The 19,881-nt window shown below is 38.3% G+C and overlaps 1 protein-coding gene and 1 long non-coding RNA gene across 2 annotated transcripts in view; one reads left to right on the top strand and one right to left on the bottom strand.

The window, feature by feature from the left end:
* Nucleotides 1-6,467, top strand: part of LOC115745796 (importin-11) — a 20,660-nt gene extending 14,193 nt beyond the window's left edge. Inside the window, exons 17-24 of the mRNA XM_048271516.1 lie at nucleotides 500-658; nucleotides 2,399-2,443; nucleotides 2,624-2,845; nucleotides 4,986-5,092; nucleotides 5,175-5,231; nucleotides 5,329-5,398; nucleotides 5,505-5,799; nucleotides 6,226-6,467. Of these exons, the coding sequence (XP_048127473.1) occupies nucleotides 500-658; nucleotides 2,399-2,443; nucleotides 2,624-2,845; nucleotides 4,986-5,092; nucleotides 5,175-5,231; nucleotides 5,329-5,398; nucleotides 5,505-5,666 (822 nt within the window). The 3' untranslated portion in view covers nucleotides 5,667-5,799; nucleotides 6,226-6,467. The remainder of the gene's footprint in view (nucleotides 1-499; nucleotides 659-2,398; nucleotides 2,444-2,623; nucleotides 2,846-4,985; nucleotides 5,093-5,174; nucleotides 5,232-5,328; nucleotides 5,399-5,504; nucleotides 5,800-6,225) is intronic.
* The window catches only part of LOC125312664, a 22,246-nt gene extending 2,365 nt beyond the window's left edge, over nucleotides 1-19,881 (bottom strand). The window contains exons 1-2 of the long non-coding RNA XR_007196740.1: nucleotides 19,752-19,881; nucleotides 13,615-13,620 (exon numbers count right to left, since the gene is read on the bottom strand). This is a non-coding gene — a long non-coding RNA (uncharacterized LOC125312664). The remainder of the gene's footprint in view (nucleotides 1-13,614; nucleotides 13,621-19,751) is intronic.

Raw genomic sequence — 19,881 nt, 5'->3', positions numbered from 1 at the left:
CATGCTTATTGTCCATTTTTGTCTTTTATGGTGGGAGATAACAAATTGGCTAATGGAGAATAATTTTCAATGAATATTTTATTCTGGGAGTTAAACCACTTAGATATGCATTATTTGCTTGTAGTCATCATAACAAACTCTAAATCTAGTCACTCTAGAAGATCCTTTTGATTATGCATGCTACGGTAACTGCTGTACTTGCGACTAAATTTTCCTAGAGTGGTCTACTTGCATGAAGAGCTTTCACTTTCCTCTTAGTTGCCCTTATGCATTAGTTCCTGGGACGTATTATGGAGCCAGAAGTGTTAGGCACTATGGCTTAAGTGCTTTGGATAATATAACTTGTAGCCCAAACTTTGTTTCTCTTAAGAGCAGAAATGCTTTTGCGTGTTGTTGCCTGTGTCTTTCATCACTTGTGTCCTCTTGAACAGTTGTTGGTTATTGCTTCGTCATTTTCTCATCGCCATATTAATATTGTGGCATTGTGCTGCTATGTCAGGTTGCTGTCAACATTATCGAGGGTTACATCATTTTGGGTGGTTTAGAATTTTTGAGAACACATGCTTCCAGCATTGCAAAGCTGCTTGACTTAATTGTCGGAAATGTGAACGATAGAGGCCTCCTATCCACCCTGCCAGTCATTGATATTCTGATTCAGGTGCAATATGATTCATAGATAGATCTCTATATGTCTCATATTATATTGGCATCTCCGAAGAATTAGGAAAACTAATCATACTTGTAAAGAATCGTTGCCTTGATAGAAGACATTTGTGTGTCTGGTTTACCCTATTCTTTTGTACTATTTATCAGAACTTCACAGCTTTCTAGTGATTTATGCTCAAGAGTATGAGGGCAGCATGATTATAAGGAGGAAACAACAAAATCATGAAGAGATTGACATATTTTCTTGGATGAACCATGTCTGCGTGATGCATGAATTTTGGTGCACTTGACTCTAGATTCTTAAGTGTTGAAAATATGAGCCCAAGTTGTTAAACTCATTTACTGGTGCAAGTCATCCCTGGATACTCCATATAGATTTATATGGCAATTATGGCAACAACAGCAATTATTCACTAGGATATTCACTGAAATCCTTTTTTAAGGAGAGAACGGAGTCTTACCGCAATTATGGCAACACCAAATGCTAGCACTTCTCCCTGGGTATATATCCAGCATGTCAGTTGTAGCCAGTAGGTTTGACACTTAACTTACTCCAGTTGCTTGCTCGATTGGAAATGTCAGGAAATTTCTCCAAAGATGTTCATTCAACTCCAGCAGTCATGCGGCATAAATCGAACTACCTTTCTGTCTTTAACTGCAACATGAGGGACCTGATTGTCTCATGCGTTTTAATTCCTAGTCTAGTGAGCTGAGTCAGTAGACCAGACTTGTTCCAAATTCTTTCGCGAGTCATGTTCAAGTAGCCACTTTCTTTCTGCCAAAAAGTAGCTGTCTTCCTAAGCACAAGTCCTCACAGCATCTTTTCTCTAAAAGAGCTTAGTTGAAACAGAAGGAACTAGATTATTGTACATCAGTAGGGCATCTTTCCTTAACCCCATTTTGGCCCTCTGTGAACATCCGACTCCCGTGAATGTTGCCTTTAAGAGAAATAGAACACAAAATCTAGTGCAGCTAAAGGACTAACATCATCATCGCATAATTAGAGTCCACAACTTGAAGGCATCTTCCTTTGCTCCAATTGCAATTTCCCCTCAAAAGTTCTATTGTTTCTCTCCGTTCAAGGCAAAAATTTGAGGGGCCAGGCCACTCCTCTTTCTCACATGCATTCAAGTTCTTCCACACCCCGCACCTCCATGGACAGTTTGTGTGCTGTCAATCGACATACTCTAGTCAAATAAATCTTTTCATGTCAATTGATTTTGATGCAGCAATAGCCGGTTCAAAGACTCAGCTTTCAATTGCATAAAAATCATATACTCCTTCATTTGGGTTTATCAATTCCTAAGTTTTCTAGAGCAACTTCCCATGCAAAGAAAACAATAGTAGAAGGAACTCTGTTCTTCCAAACTATGTTCAAGTAAAGCAAGATCCTCCTATGATTAGCAAACACCTCTACAGTCTCTGGAAGCAGTCTGTTCCTAATACTATGGTCTTCTTGCGACTACCGGATTCTAAGAGAAACTAAATTCATATACAGATAAAAGATCTGACAGTTGCTTAACATTGTTGGAAATAGTAATGAATGATCAATCAGTCCCTTACTTTTGGCTGCTAAATTCACAAATGTCAACATATAGCTCTCTAATGAGATAATGGGATTCCACAAAAAACATATATGTTAAGTTCTTTGTTGGAAAGTGTTGATTTGCTGTTACTGCAGTTGGTTTAAGTTGATGCCATCTAACAATAGGTTATTGCGTTTGAATGTCAGTGCTTTCCTGCAGAGGTACCGCCATTGATCAACAGTACTCTTCAGGTAATTTAGGTCTCTTTGTAATTATTTCACGATGCTATCTCTGAAGTCACCTGCCAGTTTCCTTCTCTTTCTTCTTTTTCTTTTTTGTTGTTTTTGTGGTTATAAAATGTCTGATCAATGATATCTGCCTTGAGGTTCTATTTCAATCTCATTTTCTCCCCTTTTTGCCTACTGTCACAGAAATTGATTATTATGTGCTTGAGTGGAGGAGACGATCGAGATCCATCGAAGACAGCTGTAAAGGCATCTGCTGCTGTGATACTAGCAAGGATTTTGGTGATGAACACAAGTTACTTTGCACAGTTAACCTCAGAGCCCTCCCTTTTCTTGTCACTTCAAAACACAGGTGTACAAGTGGAAGAGAGTGTGCTACTTTGCCTGGTAGACACATGGCTTGACAAGGTAAAAAGCTCTCTTGTTCTTCAATTTGATTTTTTCTCGGCTTTCAAGCTTTTGCAACAGATGATCCATACATGGGTATGAAATGATTACTGTTGAACATTTTGCGAAAGTTTTTCTATCATAGTAATTGTCATGAATGACCTTACTTCAACTAAACTAGGGTCCTACCTTTTGGAATTTGAAGCAAAGTTGACAGTGAATCTTTTCAAAAAATTTCTAGTGCTTGCCTTTGCATTCTGGTTTATTATTTAATGGGTAAACCATTAAGCTGACCCTTTATCCAGGTTCTAGCTTATGAAACCTTGGCTGATTTCATCTGTTTGGCTGAGTTTGCATGTATGTGTTCTTCCAAATGTTTGGACGACCAACCAGATATCTTTAAAGTATCTATTGTCTCAGGTCGAGAATAACATTTTCAGCTAATTCTAATAGTCTAATTTGGTAGTACAAGTCCTTCAATAGAATTCAAAAGCAATTCAATGTTGTGAACAAGAGATTGCATGAAGGGACGTTAGGTTTTGTTTGTTCAAGAAGAATAAGGTTTATGACATAGATTGTAGGAATGGGTGAGAAGAAACTGGACTGATGGATATGAGTCCCATTGACTTGTTCATTACCAACTTGAGTTTTTTACTAGCTTGGCTGTTGGCCTAGTGGTTCAAGGCTTACTTCAAAGTGGTTTGGAGAAGCCTTGGTGCAGGCTTTGATTCCTATTAGCTTCTGGGACCCTAGAAAATCCTTGGTTCTTCTGTGGAACGCATGGACTAGGGTGAGCTTCCAGCTTTGGATGTACTGGCTCCGTGGTGGGGCTGCAATGACAAGCTTATTATCTAAGCAGGTTGCACATAATCTGCGTGACTTAGACCGAATATTCTATGGCAGGTGTGGAACTCTTACTGAAACATCCGAGAGAGTTGCTAATGCTAATCGCGCCTTTTCCCACTCCTGGCGAGCAGAAAGAACTGTCTTTTATTTCAGTCATTAGTCAACAACTTGAAGTTTGAAAGGAATCTGTGTTAAATTGAAAGGAATATTTGAAACTGGACTTGACAGATCTAACTGAGTAGGTAGCATGTCTGGTTGGACCCCCACTTCATTGGATCATAGACGGGTCAAAGCCGGAAATCCTAAAAGGTTCAACGTGGTTAACTGGAAAATGAAATTTCTTAGATTTAATTTTTTTTAAATATAATTCCGAGAAAATACTTGAATATTATAAAAGTAATTAGGGGAAGATAACTTTAGCATAAATATTGTAAAAATAATTAGGGGAAGATAATTTTACGAAGTTTTTCAAATTTGTCAACTAATTTTTTATTCTTTTGAAAAATTTCAACTCTTTTTGTGAGTTCAGTTGTAGTTGAAGAAAAAGGGGACTCTGATGTTCATTCAACCAATTTAATTTTTTTATGAATTCACTTGTAGTTGAAGGAAAATAGAGTTCAGATTTTGATTGAGCCCATTTAAATGGTTAAATTGGGAATTGGACACCAAATTTTGCTCTTTAACCAGTGTGGTTGAAAAAGAATTTAGAAAGTAACTATTTTGAGATGATAGGCATTGAATCATCTATATATCCTGATCCATCAATTTTCAATGTTGAATTTCTTCTTTGTAAAACTAGGGAAAAGAAATATAAAGCCACTTTGTGCCATGTACTTGATGAACTAGGTTCTTTCCGTGTTTTGATGCTGCAGTTGCTTATCATGCAGTCTTAGCTTTTGTGAGCAGCTTAGAAGAGATTTCATTGGTTTATATCTTAAGGAAGCCAATTTCCTGGACCTTCAGCTCTCATGTACAAAAGTGCCCTCGCACTGTAAAATTTGGTTTGTGTTGCTTTGAGGAGAGTTAGCTGCATTTATTTGGTCCCATCCTTGGAAATTCCTTGCACAGATGGGTCATAGAACTCTTGATTTAACTTTTATTTATAGTAAAGTTGTTATGTCTCGTGTCTTTATCAAATAAGTAGCAGATAGTTATAAAGTATCTGTTGCCGTGGAAACTTTTGCTGAGTGGTGACTGTTGTTTATATGTCATTTCAAATGGGGAGATCCACTTTGACCTCGTCTTTAATATTGCAAGCATTCTTTAGGTTACTTGATTCTTTGAAACTTTGATTAACTTGTATGCCCCTTTACAGGTTGACAATGTGAGTTCCATACAAAAGAAGACCCTTGGACTAGCCCTCTCTATTATTCTGACCCTGAGAATGCCTCAAGTTCTTGACAAGCTTGATCAGATCCTAAGGTAGTTATTTTTATCACGACTTATTTGGTGAAATTCTTATAGATATCACCTAAGCATATAACCTTTGTTCTGATTCATGTAGTGTCTGCACGAGTGTAATCATGGGTGGAAATGATGATGCAAATGAGGAAGAGTCCAGGTTAGTTCCTGAACATGCTGCTTAATGAGGTTCATTGAATTATTTCAATTTTCTTTTACGATTAAAAGACTGATCTTCATGAATATCCAAAATGCAGTAGTGATACTATTGGCTCAAGTGGAGGTCAATTTGAAGCCATTCCAAGTAAAGAGTTAAGAAGAAGACAGGTGGACATTGATTGGCTTCCCTCAAACCTAGTATATAAAAATGTATATGAATACACTTCAGCCTCCTGCTTTTCTGCTTTTTAACAGTTTAGGGCCTTTTCAACAGATAAAGTTCTCGGACCCTGTCAACCAGTTGTCACTAGAGAGCTCAGTCCGGGAAAATCTTCAAGCATGTGCTAACATTCATGGAGAATCTTTTAATTCTGCCATCAGCAGAATGCATCCAGCTGCATTTGCACAATTGAAGCAAGTGCTGAAGATGCAATAGTCTTGTTTTCATATACAAACAGGCGAATGACATGTCAAGTTGTGGCCCTTCATACACATTCCAACGAGTGGTGTTTCGTATTGTGCCCTCCAGATTGTTGTGATCTTCCGCTGTAAAGGAGAAAGATATATTTGTAAGTCTCTCTGTCTGATAAAAAGTGTCATTATTGCTGGAGGTGCTCTGTGCATGAAGGGGAGCCTTGGCGTGGCGGTAAAGTTGTCACCGTGTGACCTGGAGGTCACAGGTTTTGAGTCGTGGAAGCAGCCTTTTACAAAAAATTGTAAGTTAAGGCTGCATACCTGAGACCAGAAGTGGTCCGACGATTCTCTGACCTCTCGCATTGGGGGAGCTTCATGCACCGGGCTGCCCTAGGGATGTCCTATGCACGGTTGACCACCTCTAGTTTGATTTATCGCTTCCTGTCGTGCTCTCCTTCCCTTCTCTACGTGCATGCATATTCAAAGTTGCTCTATGATTAATCATGTTGGTAAAAGTTTAAGATTTTCTACGCTCCTTTATTGATGCGTTTGGCTAAACTGTCTCCATTTTTGTTGTCCAGGTAAATTGAAGCGTCCATGCCGCTTGTGAGCCTTCACATTCTTAAAAAAATTTCCCCGTTTGTGATTGATTTTGAGAACAGCAAAATTCATTCATGCTCTTGTCGTAGCGGGAAACTCTGTAAATATCTCGGACTTTTCTGGTCCTAACATGTAAAGTCAGAAGGGTCACAGCTGTTCCGAGTGTTGTGAAATTTCGATGAAAATGAGTTGCAGCAGAAATTCGAAACGGGAATTTTAGGAAGACGGGGTTTGCCTTTTTCTCGGTTGATCTCCAACTCTACGCATACATGATCTTCTAAGTTTTACCCAATGGGCCAGAGAACGTATGAAGTGAAATGTCGTGCATGCAGATGATCATTTTGTACTGCGTGCAATAGAATTGTTATAATGTGCCGGATACATTCAAAGTCTGGTGAAATCCTTTGGGAAGTCAATATCAGTTCCTAAGTAATCGGAAAATGCCGCGCTGGCCTGACTAATTTAGTGTGTTTGCTTCAAATGATTTGGAAAATCTTTCAAAGAATGATTGTTCGTTTAAGGGCCTGCATAGTAAATATTTTCATTCTTTGATTCTGATTCTGAGAATAAAAAATGATGAAAATCGCGTTTGATAACGCAAATAATTTTGATTTTGATTTTGTTCTCAAAATCAGTTTTAGAGAATTAAAATCAATTTTAGAGCAAAATCCAAAATATAAAAAAAAAAGTTGGTTCTGAAAAAAAGAATTATTTTTAGAATTACAAAAAAAAATAAATGGAATCTCACATTTCACAATTTTCCCTTTCAATTCTCTCGTCGCATTTCCTTCAACCTAATAAAAATAAAATAAAATAAAATAAATTTAAAAAAATTGAAATTTAAAAAAAAAATCATAAAATTTTTAGAAAATCCCTAAAAATAGAATAAGCTTATATTAGGCTAGTTTGACCTTATTTTCATAAATTTGGGCCTAAATTTCTTAAATTTCATATATTTCACTTTTCTGCAAAAAATGTCACAAAAGATGATGGCATCCAATAAATGGATGATAACATATATACTTGTAGTCATGCGTCACAAAATGTAAACATCTACACGTGGGCCTGAAGCTAAACACCCACTTGAATTTAGGACAGAAATTGCAAAATGATAGTGAAGGACTTGTACTTTGTATTAAGGAGGATAATTTTTTTTTTTGCAGTGTATAATTTGATTATTCGGCTGCTATATTTGTATGTATTTTGGATAACGTAACTTTTAAAGAAAAAAATGGGTTCTTAATATGGGAATTGTCACATGTTTCAATAGAACTTCAAACATAATGCATTAAAATTTGTGTTTCATTTATGACATGCCAAAAAATATATATTTTTTAAATTATTTTAGAGTGCATTGGAAATTAGTCTTCAATTTAGAACTAAATTTTACAAAGTAATTACATAGTTATTTGACTTAAAAATTAGGAAGAGAAACAGTTTTTTGAAACTAAAATTTTGTATAGTTATCAAACACGTTACGATTCTCTAAAACTCATCTAGGAACAGAATCGAAAAAAGTCATTTTAATCATAATCAGTTTTTCGGAATAGAATAATTGCCATGCGCAACCTAAAATATTTTCATCATCCGCCAGAAGTGTTTAGACATGAACTATTATCGATAATAGAAATAATTTTTTAGTTTTTATGGGATGATTATTTTCAAGCTATTATCTTTAGGCAAATATCTTTTAAATGATTCGTTTTCATGAAATAAATAGAGCTTTAATTGCAGAAAACTTGCCTTTCTTCTTGACATGGTTTGAAATGACATGAAACGATTCGATTTGTTGGTATTAGTTGATGAAGATCCTAATGTGGATGTGAGGTAAAATGAATAATGCACTAGAGGAGGCCGCATGCGAACGGCAAGTCGGGTCTCTTGAATTATGAGGGACAACTTTGCCCGATTATTCATAGACGTTGTTTCCCGAATAGCGGGGTCGGAGAGTCTTGCCAACTGTTCTCTTGTAAGTCGATTTCTTTGTAGATCATAGCACGAGAAGGTAGATTGGATTAAGCTGCTAGGTAATCTAGATAGATTGCCAGCAATTTGGTTTATTTCCGGCAAATATATTGGAAAAAGCATGTCGTTCTTTACATGATTTCTTTTGAGTAATCGTGTTACGTAATTAATGTATGAGTAGAAACGGGACAAGTGCACAATCGATTCTTGGCCATTGATAAGCCTTCCAATGGTGTTCGTGATTAACGTATTGCTGCATTTTACCGTTGGATTGGCAAACGGGTGAATGTCCTCAATCGATCGGGAAAAACTGTATTTCTGTGTTTTTCCATAGTTCATTTGAAACTTATGAATAAGCATACAAATACTATTCGAATATGTTGCTAATTATTTATGGATTAATGGCTCAACATCAGGGACGTCTTTTAAATTGATGTGTCCCTTCGGCTCGTTCCGCTGCCGTATCAATCTTTAGTATTATTCCGACCGAAACAAATCTTTAGTATTATAATTATGTGAGCCTAGGCTAATGACTTAACTTATGTGAGTGAAAAAATATTCGAAGGTTACAAATCAGCACGTCGTTATCAACCTACGTGGCGTGCATGCTCCACTCATAATCCAACACGTCTGGCCTGGAATTAAAAAAATTTAGGAAGGAAGCTATTTTTTTCTCTCTCCTCTGGCAAACTGGCAGGCTGCGAAAAGACTGAGGACAGGAAACATTAAATGATATTTATTGCCTACTCTCCTCTTTCCTCCTTTCACGTTTCCTCTTCTGCAGCAAGACTCCCATTTTTCAGTGTCGACAAACGTCATCTTCAATCTGTTCTTTTTCTGAAGGCAACGCTGGTGGAATAATGTGCAGGATTCTAAAGCAAAACTTGATTAATTTTTGTCCCATTTTTTGTTTTGTTCTGTTTTGTTTGGATTGATCTAATCTGTCATTTCCCAGCTCTTAGTCTAACTCCTCATTAATGATTTTTAATCTTTAGTTTCCGTTCATAGGAAACATCATCTTTATTTGAAATAATTCGTTTCTCGTATAGCCGGGTAAGTCAAAGTTCACCTATTTGTGGAATAATTTTTGGAGATACAAAGAAAACTCAATTAGTTTTGTTTTTTTTTTTTTTGGAATAATCACAAAAATGATTTCTGAACTCTAACATAATCTATAATATTGTCCATGAACTTTTAATTTGTTAAATGTGGTTAATCAATTTTAACTCAATATACAATTTCATTCCTAAACTTATAATTTATTCAATGTAGTCATTGAACTTTTAGTAAATGTTTGATTTAATCCTTAAACTATATGAAAATATCCGATGTTATATTTTCATTAATTTAAATTTAGGATAACATTGAATATTTTCATATATTCTAATGAATAAATTAAACATGCATGAAAAGTTCGGGGACTACTGTGGATAAATTTAAAGGTCGTGAATGACATTATATATTAGACTAAAATTTAGCAACCATATTAAATAAATCAAAAGTTTATGGGCGACATTGCACATTGAACGAAAGTTTAGGGATCATTTGTATCGTTTTCTCTTTTTCTTTGATAAATATGACATCCCTGTTTGTTTGCTGTGCCACTATCATTTCCCAGCTCTAGTATGACTTCTCATTTATGATTAACATTTAGTTTATTGTGATACATAGTATCCTAAGTAGTATCGACACCGACAAACAACACACAACACGACACGATACGACATGCTGACCTATCATCTCTAAAAAATAGAGAATTCCAACACGTTAAAATACGTTATATATTAAATATATATTATTGTATATACACAATAAATTATTATTTTTATTATTATTTCAATCAAATTAATTTGATTCAAATTTACAAATAAATAGATAATTTAAAAAAATCCATAATTGATCCCACATCAATGGTGAGGAAGAGAGATAAAAGCAAAATGACTTGAGAAGATGAGAACTAAAGCATGATATCTCAAGATTCAAGAGACCCACATTGGTGGTAAGTGAGAGGGACAAACATGAAGTCTCTTTAATAAGCCATGAATGAGACCTATAGGCTTACAAGGTGAAGAAAGGAGTTCCACATCGGATGCCTAGTGAGAATAACAAGTAAAATGGCTCTTTAAGATGCCAAGAATGAGACATAGAGGATTACTTTTCTTAGCTATTTGGTCATATTCTATCTGCTTTTGTGAATTTAAAGTCGGATATCTTTATATGTTATCCTACTTTATTCGGCAGGAATTGGATATCATTATAATGGTTGTTGACTTGTACCATATGGACCATTCATGTTCAACTTACCTTGTCTAGGTAAGGGACGACCTTCTCTCCAACCGTCATCACTCCTTAATTGTGCTCTTTCTGTTCCTATTGCACCATGAAAGTGTCGCTGTTTCGCGTCCTCTCGTCGGCGATGCTCCGGTCTTACGGGATGTCGGGCGGCAAAGCTCTCGCGCTCCCTTCGGAGAAGCGGTTCGTGGACTCCGTGACCTCAGAAGTAGATTGAAGTAAGGAATCATCAAGATCTGTCCCTAGAGAATCATCTGTTTTCAGCTGCAAGAGGAATAGAATAGTTGCAATTGCTTCCAATATTAGAAAAACACATATGACATATACCAACATCATCATGTTAAAGTCATCTTTCTACAGAAAAAAAGAAAAAGAAAAAGAAAAAAAATCTTTGCGACTTCACAATCATCAAGAATCGAACATGAACTAAACCTTCACCTACTGCCAAGTACGAAATTGAACTTTTTTCCCTTTAGATGGTTCAAACAACACCGAGATAAAAATCAAGCACCATAACATCTTGACCAAACTATCTGTATTACGTATCTCGACGATTATATGGCGGGAAGGATGAAAACAGATATGGAACGAGGGATAATTCTCCTTCCGACATCAAATTAGTCATGCTCTTTTTGATGGCTTCCTAGTGTTATATCCAACCTTAGAGATGAAGGTCCACAACTTCAACTCATAAGTCAAAAGTCGGGGAAATGAAATTTTTATCAAGACAACTGCTAATTCGACTTTCTCTCCCTACAAAAGAGCGAACACGATAGACAAATCCAACAGTAGTATTTCTTTGGGAGAAGTACCAAAAAAATCCTAAACATATTGCATTAGTACCAATTCGGCCCTAAACCTTCAAATTGAATCAATTTAGTCATAACCTTTTTTGCATTAGTACCAATTTGTTGATGTTTAGAGTCCGAGAGAAATAATGATAGAGTGTTAATGTAGCTCAACCCAAACTATGGTTGTATAATATGTATTTATATGAGTGACTAATTACAATAAGAGTATAAATAAACACAATTACAAAAATATCCCAATATACATATAATTTCGCGTTAATACTCCCTCTCAATCTGAAGTAGCGGTTGAGAGATTGGATCTCAATATGGCATGACGCAGACTAGGTAACCCCTTTGTAAGTATGTTTGCCAGCTGATCCTCAAAAGGCACGTAGCAAACACGTATATCACCCTACGCAACCCACTCTCGAACAAAGTGAAAGTCCAACTCAATGTATTTGGTGTGAGCATGAAATACGGAATTGAGAGCAAGATACGTGGCAGAGATGTCGTCATAATAAATAGTGAGAGGAGTAGAAAGTGGGACTTCAAGCTCACGAAGCAAATGCCGAATTCAAATGGTTTTAGCAACACAATGAGCAAGAACACGATGTTCAACCTCTGTACTAGAACGAGCCACAGTGGATTGCTTCTTTGCACTCCATGAAACAAGATTGGAGCCTAGAAATACACAAAAACCTAATGTGGAACGTCAAGCATCGGAGCACCCAGCCCAATCCGCATCCGCATAAGCTATCAATGAAATGGGAGAATACTGCTCAATGAGTAATCCATGGGTGGATGTGCCAACTAAATATCGGTATATATGCTTGATGGCTTGCGGATGAGGTAATCTAGGTTGATGCATGAATTGGCTAACCAAGTTCATAGCAAAACTATTATCGGGTCTAGTCATGAACACAAACCGTAAAGCACCAACCATCTTCGATACAACGTTGGAGAAGCGAGAAGCTCACTATCATCAACGGACAACGGAGTTTTCGATGCCAAGGGAGTATATACATGCTTTACCTTAACAAGGTCAAATTTGCTCAAAAGGCTATCAACATACTTAGCTTGAGATAAAAACATACCGTTAGATCGGTGATGAGCTTCAATGCCAAGAAAATAGTGAAGTGATCCAAGATCCTTCATAGCAAATTCTTGCGAGAGTCGAGCAATCAAAGACGATAATAAATGAGGAGTAGCACCGGTGATAAGGATATCATCAATATACAGCAAAAGATATTGACTACCCCGAGAAGAAGCATAGATAAATAATGAGGGATCAGCTTTACTCGCCATAAAACCCCATGATATTAAAAAAAATTGCTGAAGCAAAGAAACTATGCACGTGGAGCTTGCTTTAAACCATAAATGGCTTTCCGGAGATGGCACACATGATTCGGATATTCGGTATTAGAGAAACCGGGAGGTTAGCGCATGTAAACTTTCTCACAAAGGATGCCATACAAGAAGACATTCTTAACTTCAAGTTGACGTACGCCCATCCTAATAAAATAACAATAGAGAGAACAACCCGAATCGTAGCGGGTTTAACGACTAGGCTAAAAGTCTCGTCATAATCCAATCCTGTTTGTTGCTTACATTCTTGTGCAACTAGACGAGCTTTGAAGATTTCTATAGTTCCATCGGATTTTTCCTTTATCTTAAAAACCCATTTATCACCTACTAAATTCTTAGAAGGGTCGGGTGGTATAAGATCCCACATATGATTAGTGACCAAGGCATTAATTTCATCTACCATGGCCGCTTTCCAACGTGGGTGAAGAATGGCATTAGAATAGCAAGCCAATGTCTCTTCATGAAAAGAATTAGAGAGATTAAAAAAATTTGCGGGTTTAGAAATTTCAGATGTAGCACAAGTTTGCATAGGATGAGTGGGAAGAGCGGATACAGAAGTGGAGGAGCTAGGTAGAGATATAGAAAGAATTTGTGAATCTGATGTAGGAGGAATTTGGTCGGAAGTAGAGTTAGGTTGGGACACGGTGAGGGAGTTGGAAAGGAGGGGCGTTGGAGGTGAAAAGGAATTGAAACTAGATTGAGTAGGTTGAGAGGAGCAAAGAGGTATATCAAGAGGTTGGGCTAGAGAAGTCGAGAGAGGCGAAGGAGATGCTTGATGCTCTAAGGAGGTGGAAGGAAGAATAGGTTGATTTGAGGAAACAATAAGTGAAGGAATTGAATTCAAATAATTATTTACGGAACTAAGAGTTGAAGGACTTTGTGAAAAGGGAAAATTATCTTCATCAAACCGAACATGACGATCGATAAAAACACGACTACTTGACCTATCAAGGCAACGATAGCCTTTGTGATTTGATGCATACCCCAGAAATATACATGGCATAGAATGAGGTGCAAGTTTGTGGGAGACACGAGACGAAAGAAAAGGATAACAAGTACAGCCAAAAATTCGAAAGAATGAATAATCAAACTGGAACCTAAATAAACAATGAAAGGGGGAAATATCGGATAAAACAGGAGTAGGAACCCGATTAATAATGTAAACAGCAGCAAGAAGAGCATCGACCCAATGTGAAGGAGGCATATGAGCATGGATTAACAAGATTTGAGACATTTCAACTAAATGTCCGACTTTGCATTGTGACATACCATTTTGAGATGGGGTGTCTAGACAAAAAAAAACATTGAATAATATTATTTTCACATAAATATGTTTGAAACGAATTACTGGTAGATTCACCTCCCCCATCAATTTGTAGGAATTTAATTTTGGCATCGCATAGATTTTCTATAAAATAACAGAAGCGATGAAAGTGAGTAGACACTTTAGATTTATTTTTCATCGAAAAAATTCAAGTGAACCGAAAGTAGTCATCAACGAATAACACAAAAAACTTAAAACTAGAATTGGCTAGAATGGGACTCATCCATACATCAGAATGAATTGCAACTAAAGGAAAAAAACCACAATGACTAACAAACTCAAAAGGCAATCGATGAGATTTGCCCACAAGACAGGACCCACATGATACCGACCTAGAACTAGAATTGCAAACACGACACAAAACTTGTTTATTTGGATGATCAAGACGAGCATGCCAGCAAGTGAGTGAAGCAGAAGAAGCCATGATAGGATGCAAATGCGATGATACCAAGTAATTGAAAATCGGATAAAAACCATGGGAAGAATCGGCTTGGAAGAGAACTTTCCCGGTTCATTGGTCCTTCAAAGAAAATGATGAACCATTAAAATCAATAGTACAAGAATTTTTACGATAAAGTTGAGTGACTGAGAGAAGATCAAGAGCAAGATTAGGGACATGATGGATAGGTGATAACATCAAAGATCGAGAATCGGTATGTAAAAGGGCTTTACCGACTTGTTTAATAGGCAATAAACGACCATCACTAACTGAAAATTTTGTCGAATCATAAAAGGGTCTAGGATTGAGAATTTTACCAATGTCACTAGTCATGTGTGCCGACGCTCCACTGTCAAGATAACACATTGGATCAAAGGTCTCACCAATCGAGAGAGCCGAGAAAGAGTGTGGCGGTGGGTAGTTAGGATCCAAAGGTTGATCGCCGAGGTTGACGTCAAAACGAGATGAATTGGTAATGAGGTACAAAAGGAGTGATTGGCCGCAAGGCCCATAAGGACTATTCCGCACCTTGCGCCACGTGTACAAAACTTAGTCTACGAATTGAAGAGTAGTAATCCCGAGTAGTTGGGTATTCCGGGACCGAATGTGGGGATTGTGGACATGAGGTTGTGGGGTAAGACGGGGATGGAACTAGAGTAATAGGTTGTGGGCTATGAGGGTGGTTTTGCAGAAAATTATGGAAGGAATGTCTTGATTCGACACCTAATGTAGTTCGCTGTAGTATTAGGTTGGTGTATGTCACCGATACACGCTCACCTGTGGTCTCGTTTTCTTCTATATCTAGTGCTGAATTGTCTTGTATTATGTTAGTGTTATTGGTGCGCTAACCTAATAGTCCTACGATTCAAGGGTTATATAGTTGTTCGGATTAGCATATTATTTGCTAGGTTTTCAAACTCATTCTTGTGACTTTCCCCATTGTCCTCGGTTAGACAGCCATGTCGATTACACCCCCCATTCCCAGTTTCATTTATGGCACTCCCTTCAACTTTTCGTACGTCATGGAGAACATTATTGGCCCTGGCGATTTTGTCACTCGCTTTGTGAGATTAGTGATGACAGTGGAGCTTGCGGTGGAGTCAAATAGGTTTGTTATGTACCGGTTCTTTCTTGTGTTTGAGAAACATGATAGTAGACTCACGGGACCAATCCCATTTGTGAGGTCTAGTAGTGGAGGCTCACGGAGGACACGGGACGAAGTTTAGAGATGTTTAGGTAGGCTTTTGGATGTTCGGGGTAACACGACAACTACTTTTTGACAGAGGTCATGTGTTAGTTAGGGATGGACAATGAAGGACACCGATGATGATGACGGTAGGTGATGGGAAGTTATCTTTTTGCTTTAGTTTCGCAGGTGTCCGTTCTTATTTCGCTTAAACGATGTATTTAAACCCTTTGTTATATAAAAGTTTCTTTTTTCGCAAGTTGTCGAATGATCTAATTGTTTGTAGGTTATACAGGTTAAGGAAACTTATGAGTAAGGCCATACTTCTTTAGGCATCGTGCTCGCCGAATGTGTGCATGCACTTGTATGATTTTTGTGAGGCAGTCTGCTTGAATTATGGTTTAATCTTCCACATACGCCCTCTATTATATGTGTAAAAATAGATTAAAATAGATCTCATAAGTAGAGTGACGCCCTAAGACGTCACAAATGCTAATTTACCAAATGCACATAACATGGTTTATATATTACAAACATAGTCAGCACAACACACAAAAGAACATAGTCTCGGAAAAGGGTTAAGGTTTATTATCTTCTCTACCAACTGAGCCACATCATGGATTTCCTCCGTTGTCGTGCCCAACCGGGTCCATCGATCACTAAGAAGGGTCCCACTGTCTCTCCGTCAACTTTCATATACCAAGCAACAAAGCGGGAGGGGAGGAGCACGAGTAATCTTACCTCTACTCATACTGTAGAACTAAACCTAATATACACCGAATTAGCCCTAGAATGAGTACGTCATATATACATATATATATGTGTGTGTGTGTGTCATAACTTTCGTACGACGCTCATACAAGAGTCATAACTTTTTTTCGCTCACTTAAGTGCCACAAATTTGAAAAATCAATCACTTAAGTGCCATTAGTAATTTGCCTCACCGAAAATCCTACTTGAAAGTCAGAAAATCTGATGTGGCACCACCGGGACCATTTTTTTGAATTTCTTTAATGTTTTCTAAAGTTTTTAAACATTTTTTAATTTTCAAAATTTTAATTCTTTTATCTTTCTTTTTATTTTCCATTTTTTCCCTTGGTCGCAAGGGTCACAAGCGACCTTCGCCGGCCTTGGGAGAGGTTCGTTCTTGGCTCGTAGGCCGCGGGTTAGGGTGCAAAGGCCCTCACCAAATCCGGGCAAGGACCTTCGTGGCCCCGCCAGCTACGGGCAAAGCGATTGTCACCCAAATTTGGCGAGGGCCTTCACTGTCTCGCCCGCATGGGAGAGGTCCAAGTATAGCTTCTTATCTTAGGAAAAGTACACTAGAAGTGCCATAACTTTCAAAACGTTCACTTAAGTGCCATAACTTTCAAAAATCGTTCACTTGAGTGCCATGTTGACGTGGCGATCGGAAAAGCCGACTCGGCACATCGGAAAGTTGCCGTAGCACGCCAAAAAGCTGACGTGGCATGCCGGAAAAGTTATTGTAGTACTCAAGTGAACGATTTTGCTCGGACGTAGCACTCAAGTGAACGATTTTTAAAAATTATGGCACTTATTTGAAAGTTATGACAATCAAGTGAACACCGTACACAAGTTATGACATTTCTATTGTACTTTTCCCCCTTATCTTTTATTTTAGTTCCCTTCGAGTCAACAGAAACATCGAGCTTTAGACCTCCCACCAACTATTCGACGATATTTCAAAATGGAAGCGACCAAGCCCTCTCTCAATCAACCCAAGTTCCAACCCAACCTCTCTCCTCCACTACCAAAACACCACGGACCAGGCACGCCCACTCCTCTCCGCCACGGGAAGACTTGCACTGTCCTCCTCGCTCTCTTCCCTCGTCTTCTCATCCTCAACCACGCTTCTCCGATGGTCGGCGAGCCCGCGACTACCCTTGCCCGGGGCCATTGCGGCCCCACCGGGTGACGTTGAGGCGGCCCTCGCCCCTAGGCGACCCTCATCGGTCAAGGAGAAAAAAATACAATTAAAAAAAATTAAAAAATTTAAAATAAATAAATTGAAAACATCCACATGTGATAAATAAATCAAATCCTGCAACCATAGATCCACTCAAAACCTCTCGTCTTTCGCAAAACAAATGAATTAAATGCTGCAACCAAGCGGGCAATCAATCATTAAAGGACCCCACGTTCCAATGTCAAACCCCCGATCTTTCGAAAAAAATAAAATTCTGCGAGACAATACGGTCACATGACCAATCGAATTGCACATTAAGGAACCCATGTCCTCATGTTAGAATGCACGATCAAGTGGGCAATGAATAATTTAGGAAATCATGTTCTATTGTTAAGAACAATTGGAACTGGACCCCACCATTCAAGCACCGATCACCACGATGCGACCGCTCCATAACAGTCTCATTAAAAAAAGTGAATAAAAAAAAAGACACGATGAGGGGATCTCTTATTAATAAAACATGAGGTTGTAATCAACCGCGGGAATTCCAAGCAAAACTCGATCGCCTCTCTTGGATCGATCTAACATATCCCCCGTTTGTAGGGGTGTCAAAAAGGCCCGGGCGGACCCGGCCCGGCCTGACCCGACCCTCAAATTTAGAGTACTTTGGAGCCGGGCCTTGGTACTGTTTTGATAGGGGCTGGTGTCATTTCGAATAAGGGCCGGTGTCATTAGCTTTCGGCTGATAGCCCGAAAAAACAAAGCCCACGACGCTAGGTCGCTCACTACACCGCTCGGTGCTCACATTTTCAAAACCCTAGTTTGATCGCGAGAGAGAGAGAGAGAGAGAGAGAGAGAGAGAGAGAGAGAGAGAAACGAAATGGAGAAGGAGATCGGTCTCAGAGTGCCGGTGCGAGTGTAATGTCGACAACGAGGTATCACTTATCTTTGATCGCCGACTTTCTTTTGATGACATTTCTTATTCTTCACCGTCTTCGCCGGTGAAGATCTCGAGCAACAACTCTTGAAATCGCGAGGTATGCCGCACGCATGACAAGCTCAACAGGTTCCACTCCGACCTTCTCGTCTCCACCTGCCTTTCCAACTACTTCCTTTATAAACCTTCGTTCATGGTATTCACGACAACTTCTTTGTTTCTCACACACGGGCATACGGAGGGGCCGAGAGAGAGTCGGGTGTGAGATTTGAGTGAGGGCTATCATGGCTTCAACCGCAAAAGGGAGAAAAGCCGCTAGGAAGAAGAAGAAGGAACTGGAGAGCCAAATCGCCAGCAACCTTCGCGGTGATCTCTCTCACTCAATTATCAATTGCATTGTTCACCTCTCACCTCCTCTTCCCTATCAATTTCGCTTGTTGGGTATATGTCAATGTCGTTTGGTTTGCTAGGTGTTTGTTCATTGGGTTGCGTGTGGCTGATTTGATGGATTATCCGTAAAAAAATTCCCAATCTTGATTTAGCTCGTAGCCCTTTAAACCCGTATGTTGATTTTTGTTTGTTGTCTTCTGTTTTTGTTTTGTGGTTGGATGTTCAGTGAATTCTTTCATTAATTTGTTTCCTTTTCTTTGGGTACTTTCTGAATTAGAAAATGGTGATCCGATAAGAGAAAACGAGAAATGTATTTTCATTTAGAGTTATGACTTTTGGAGAGTGGATGTTGCGCTGAGTTTAAGTAGCTTTACGGATGTACCGAGATTGATTTTTTCGTCCAAGCTAATCCTCGTGGTTAAAATTTAAGTGGCCTTGTTTCATGCAGTGTTTCCAAAAACTTGAAATCAACCAATTTGCTGCTTGAGTCAGAGCCCTTTTTAGCAACTCCTCGAAAAGTTCAATCTGTTTGTCTTCTTCTTCGGAGGGTTCCAATCCTTGTATTCTTAATGGATGAGGTAATTTCTATGAACGGTTTTAGGAAGGACTAAACAAGTTAAATTGGCAAGCCAGTCATAATACTCCAAATGCAGAAACTTAGAATGACAACCACAAAATTCGTGGCACGAATTGCTAAAAACTCTAAAGGGAACATATATTTTTTAGTACCAGAACAATTGCATAATCTTGCACAAGTGTTGCCTCCCGATAAAGTAAAGTGTTTGTGCATCTTTCTTCTTATAACAACAATGGATTCTTACATATAGATATAGTCATGTTGGCGATTTTCACTGGTGATATGAATCGACCATTTGCATTAAACAAAGCAACTCATTTGTTTAACAATGATTGATATAGTTGCGTAATCCTTTTCATATAGTAGTTTAACAGCATTGTTTCACTGGTTGTTTGTGACTTGAGAGCTTTTAGTAATTAATGTTGAATGTTTAATTTGTTAGAT

Source organism: Rhodamnia argentea, chromosome 10 (genome assembly GCF_020921035.1).
Source record: "Rhodamnia argentea isolate NSW1041297 chromosome 10, ASM2092103v1, whole genome shotgun sequence".
Taxonomy (NCBI): Eukaryota; Viridiplantae; Streptophyta; class Magnoliopsida; order Myrtales; family Myrtaceae; genus Rhodamnia; species Rhodamnia argentea.
Note: the sequence above shows the minus strand (reverse complement) of the source record. Positions and strands in the feature narration are given on the sequence as shown.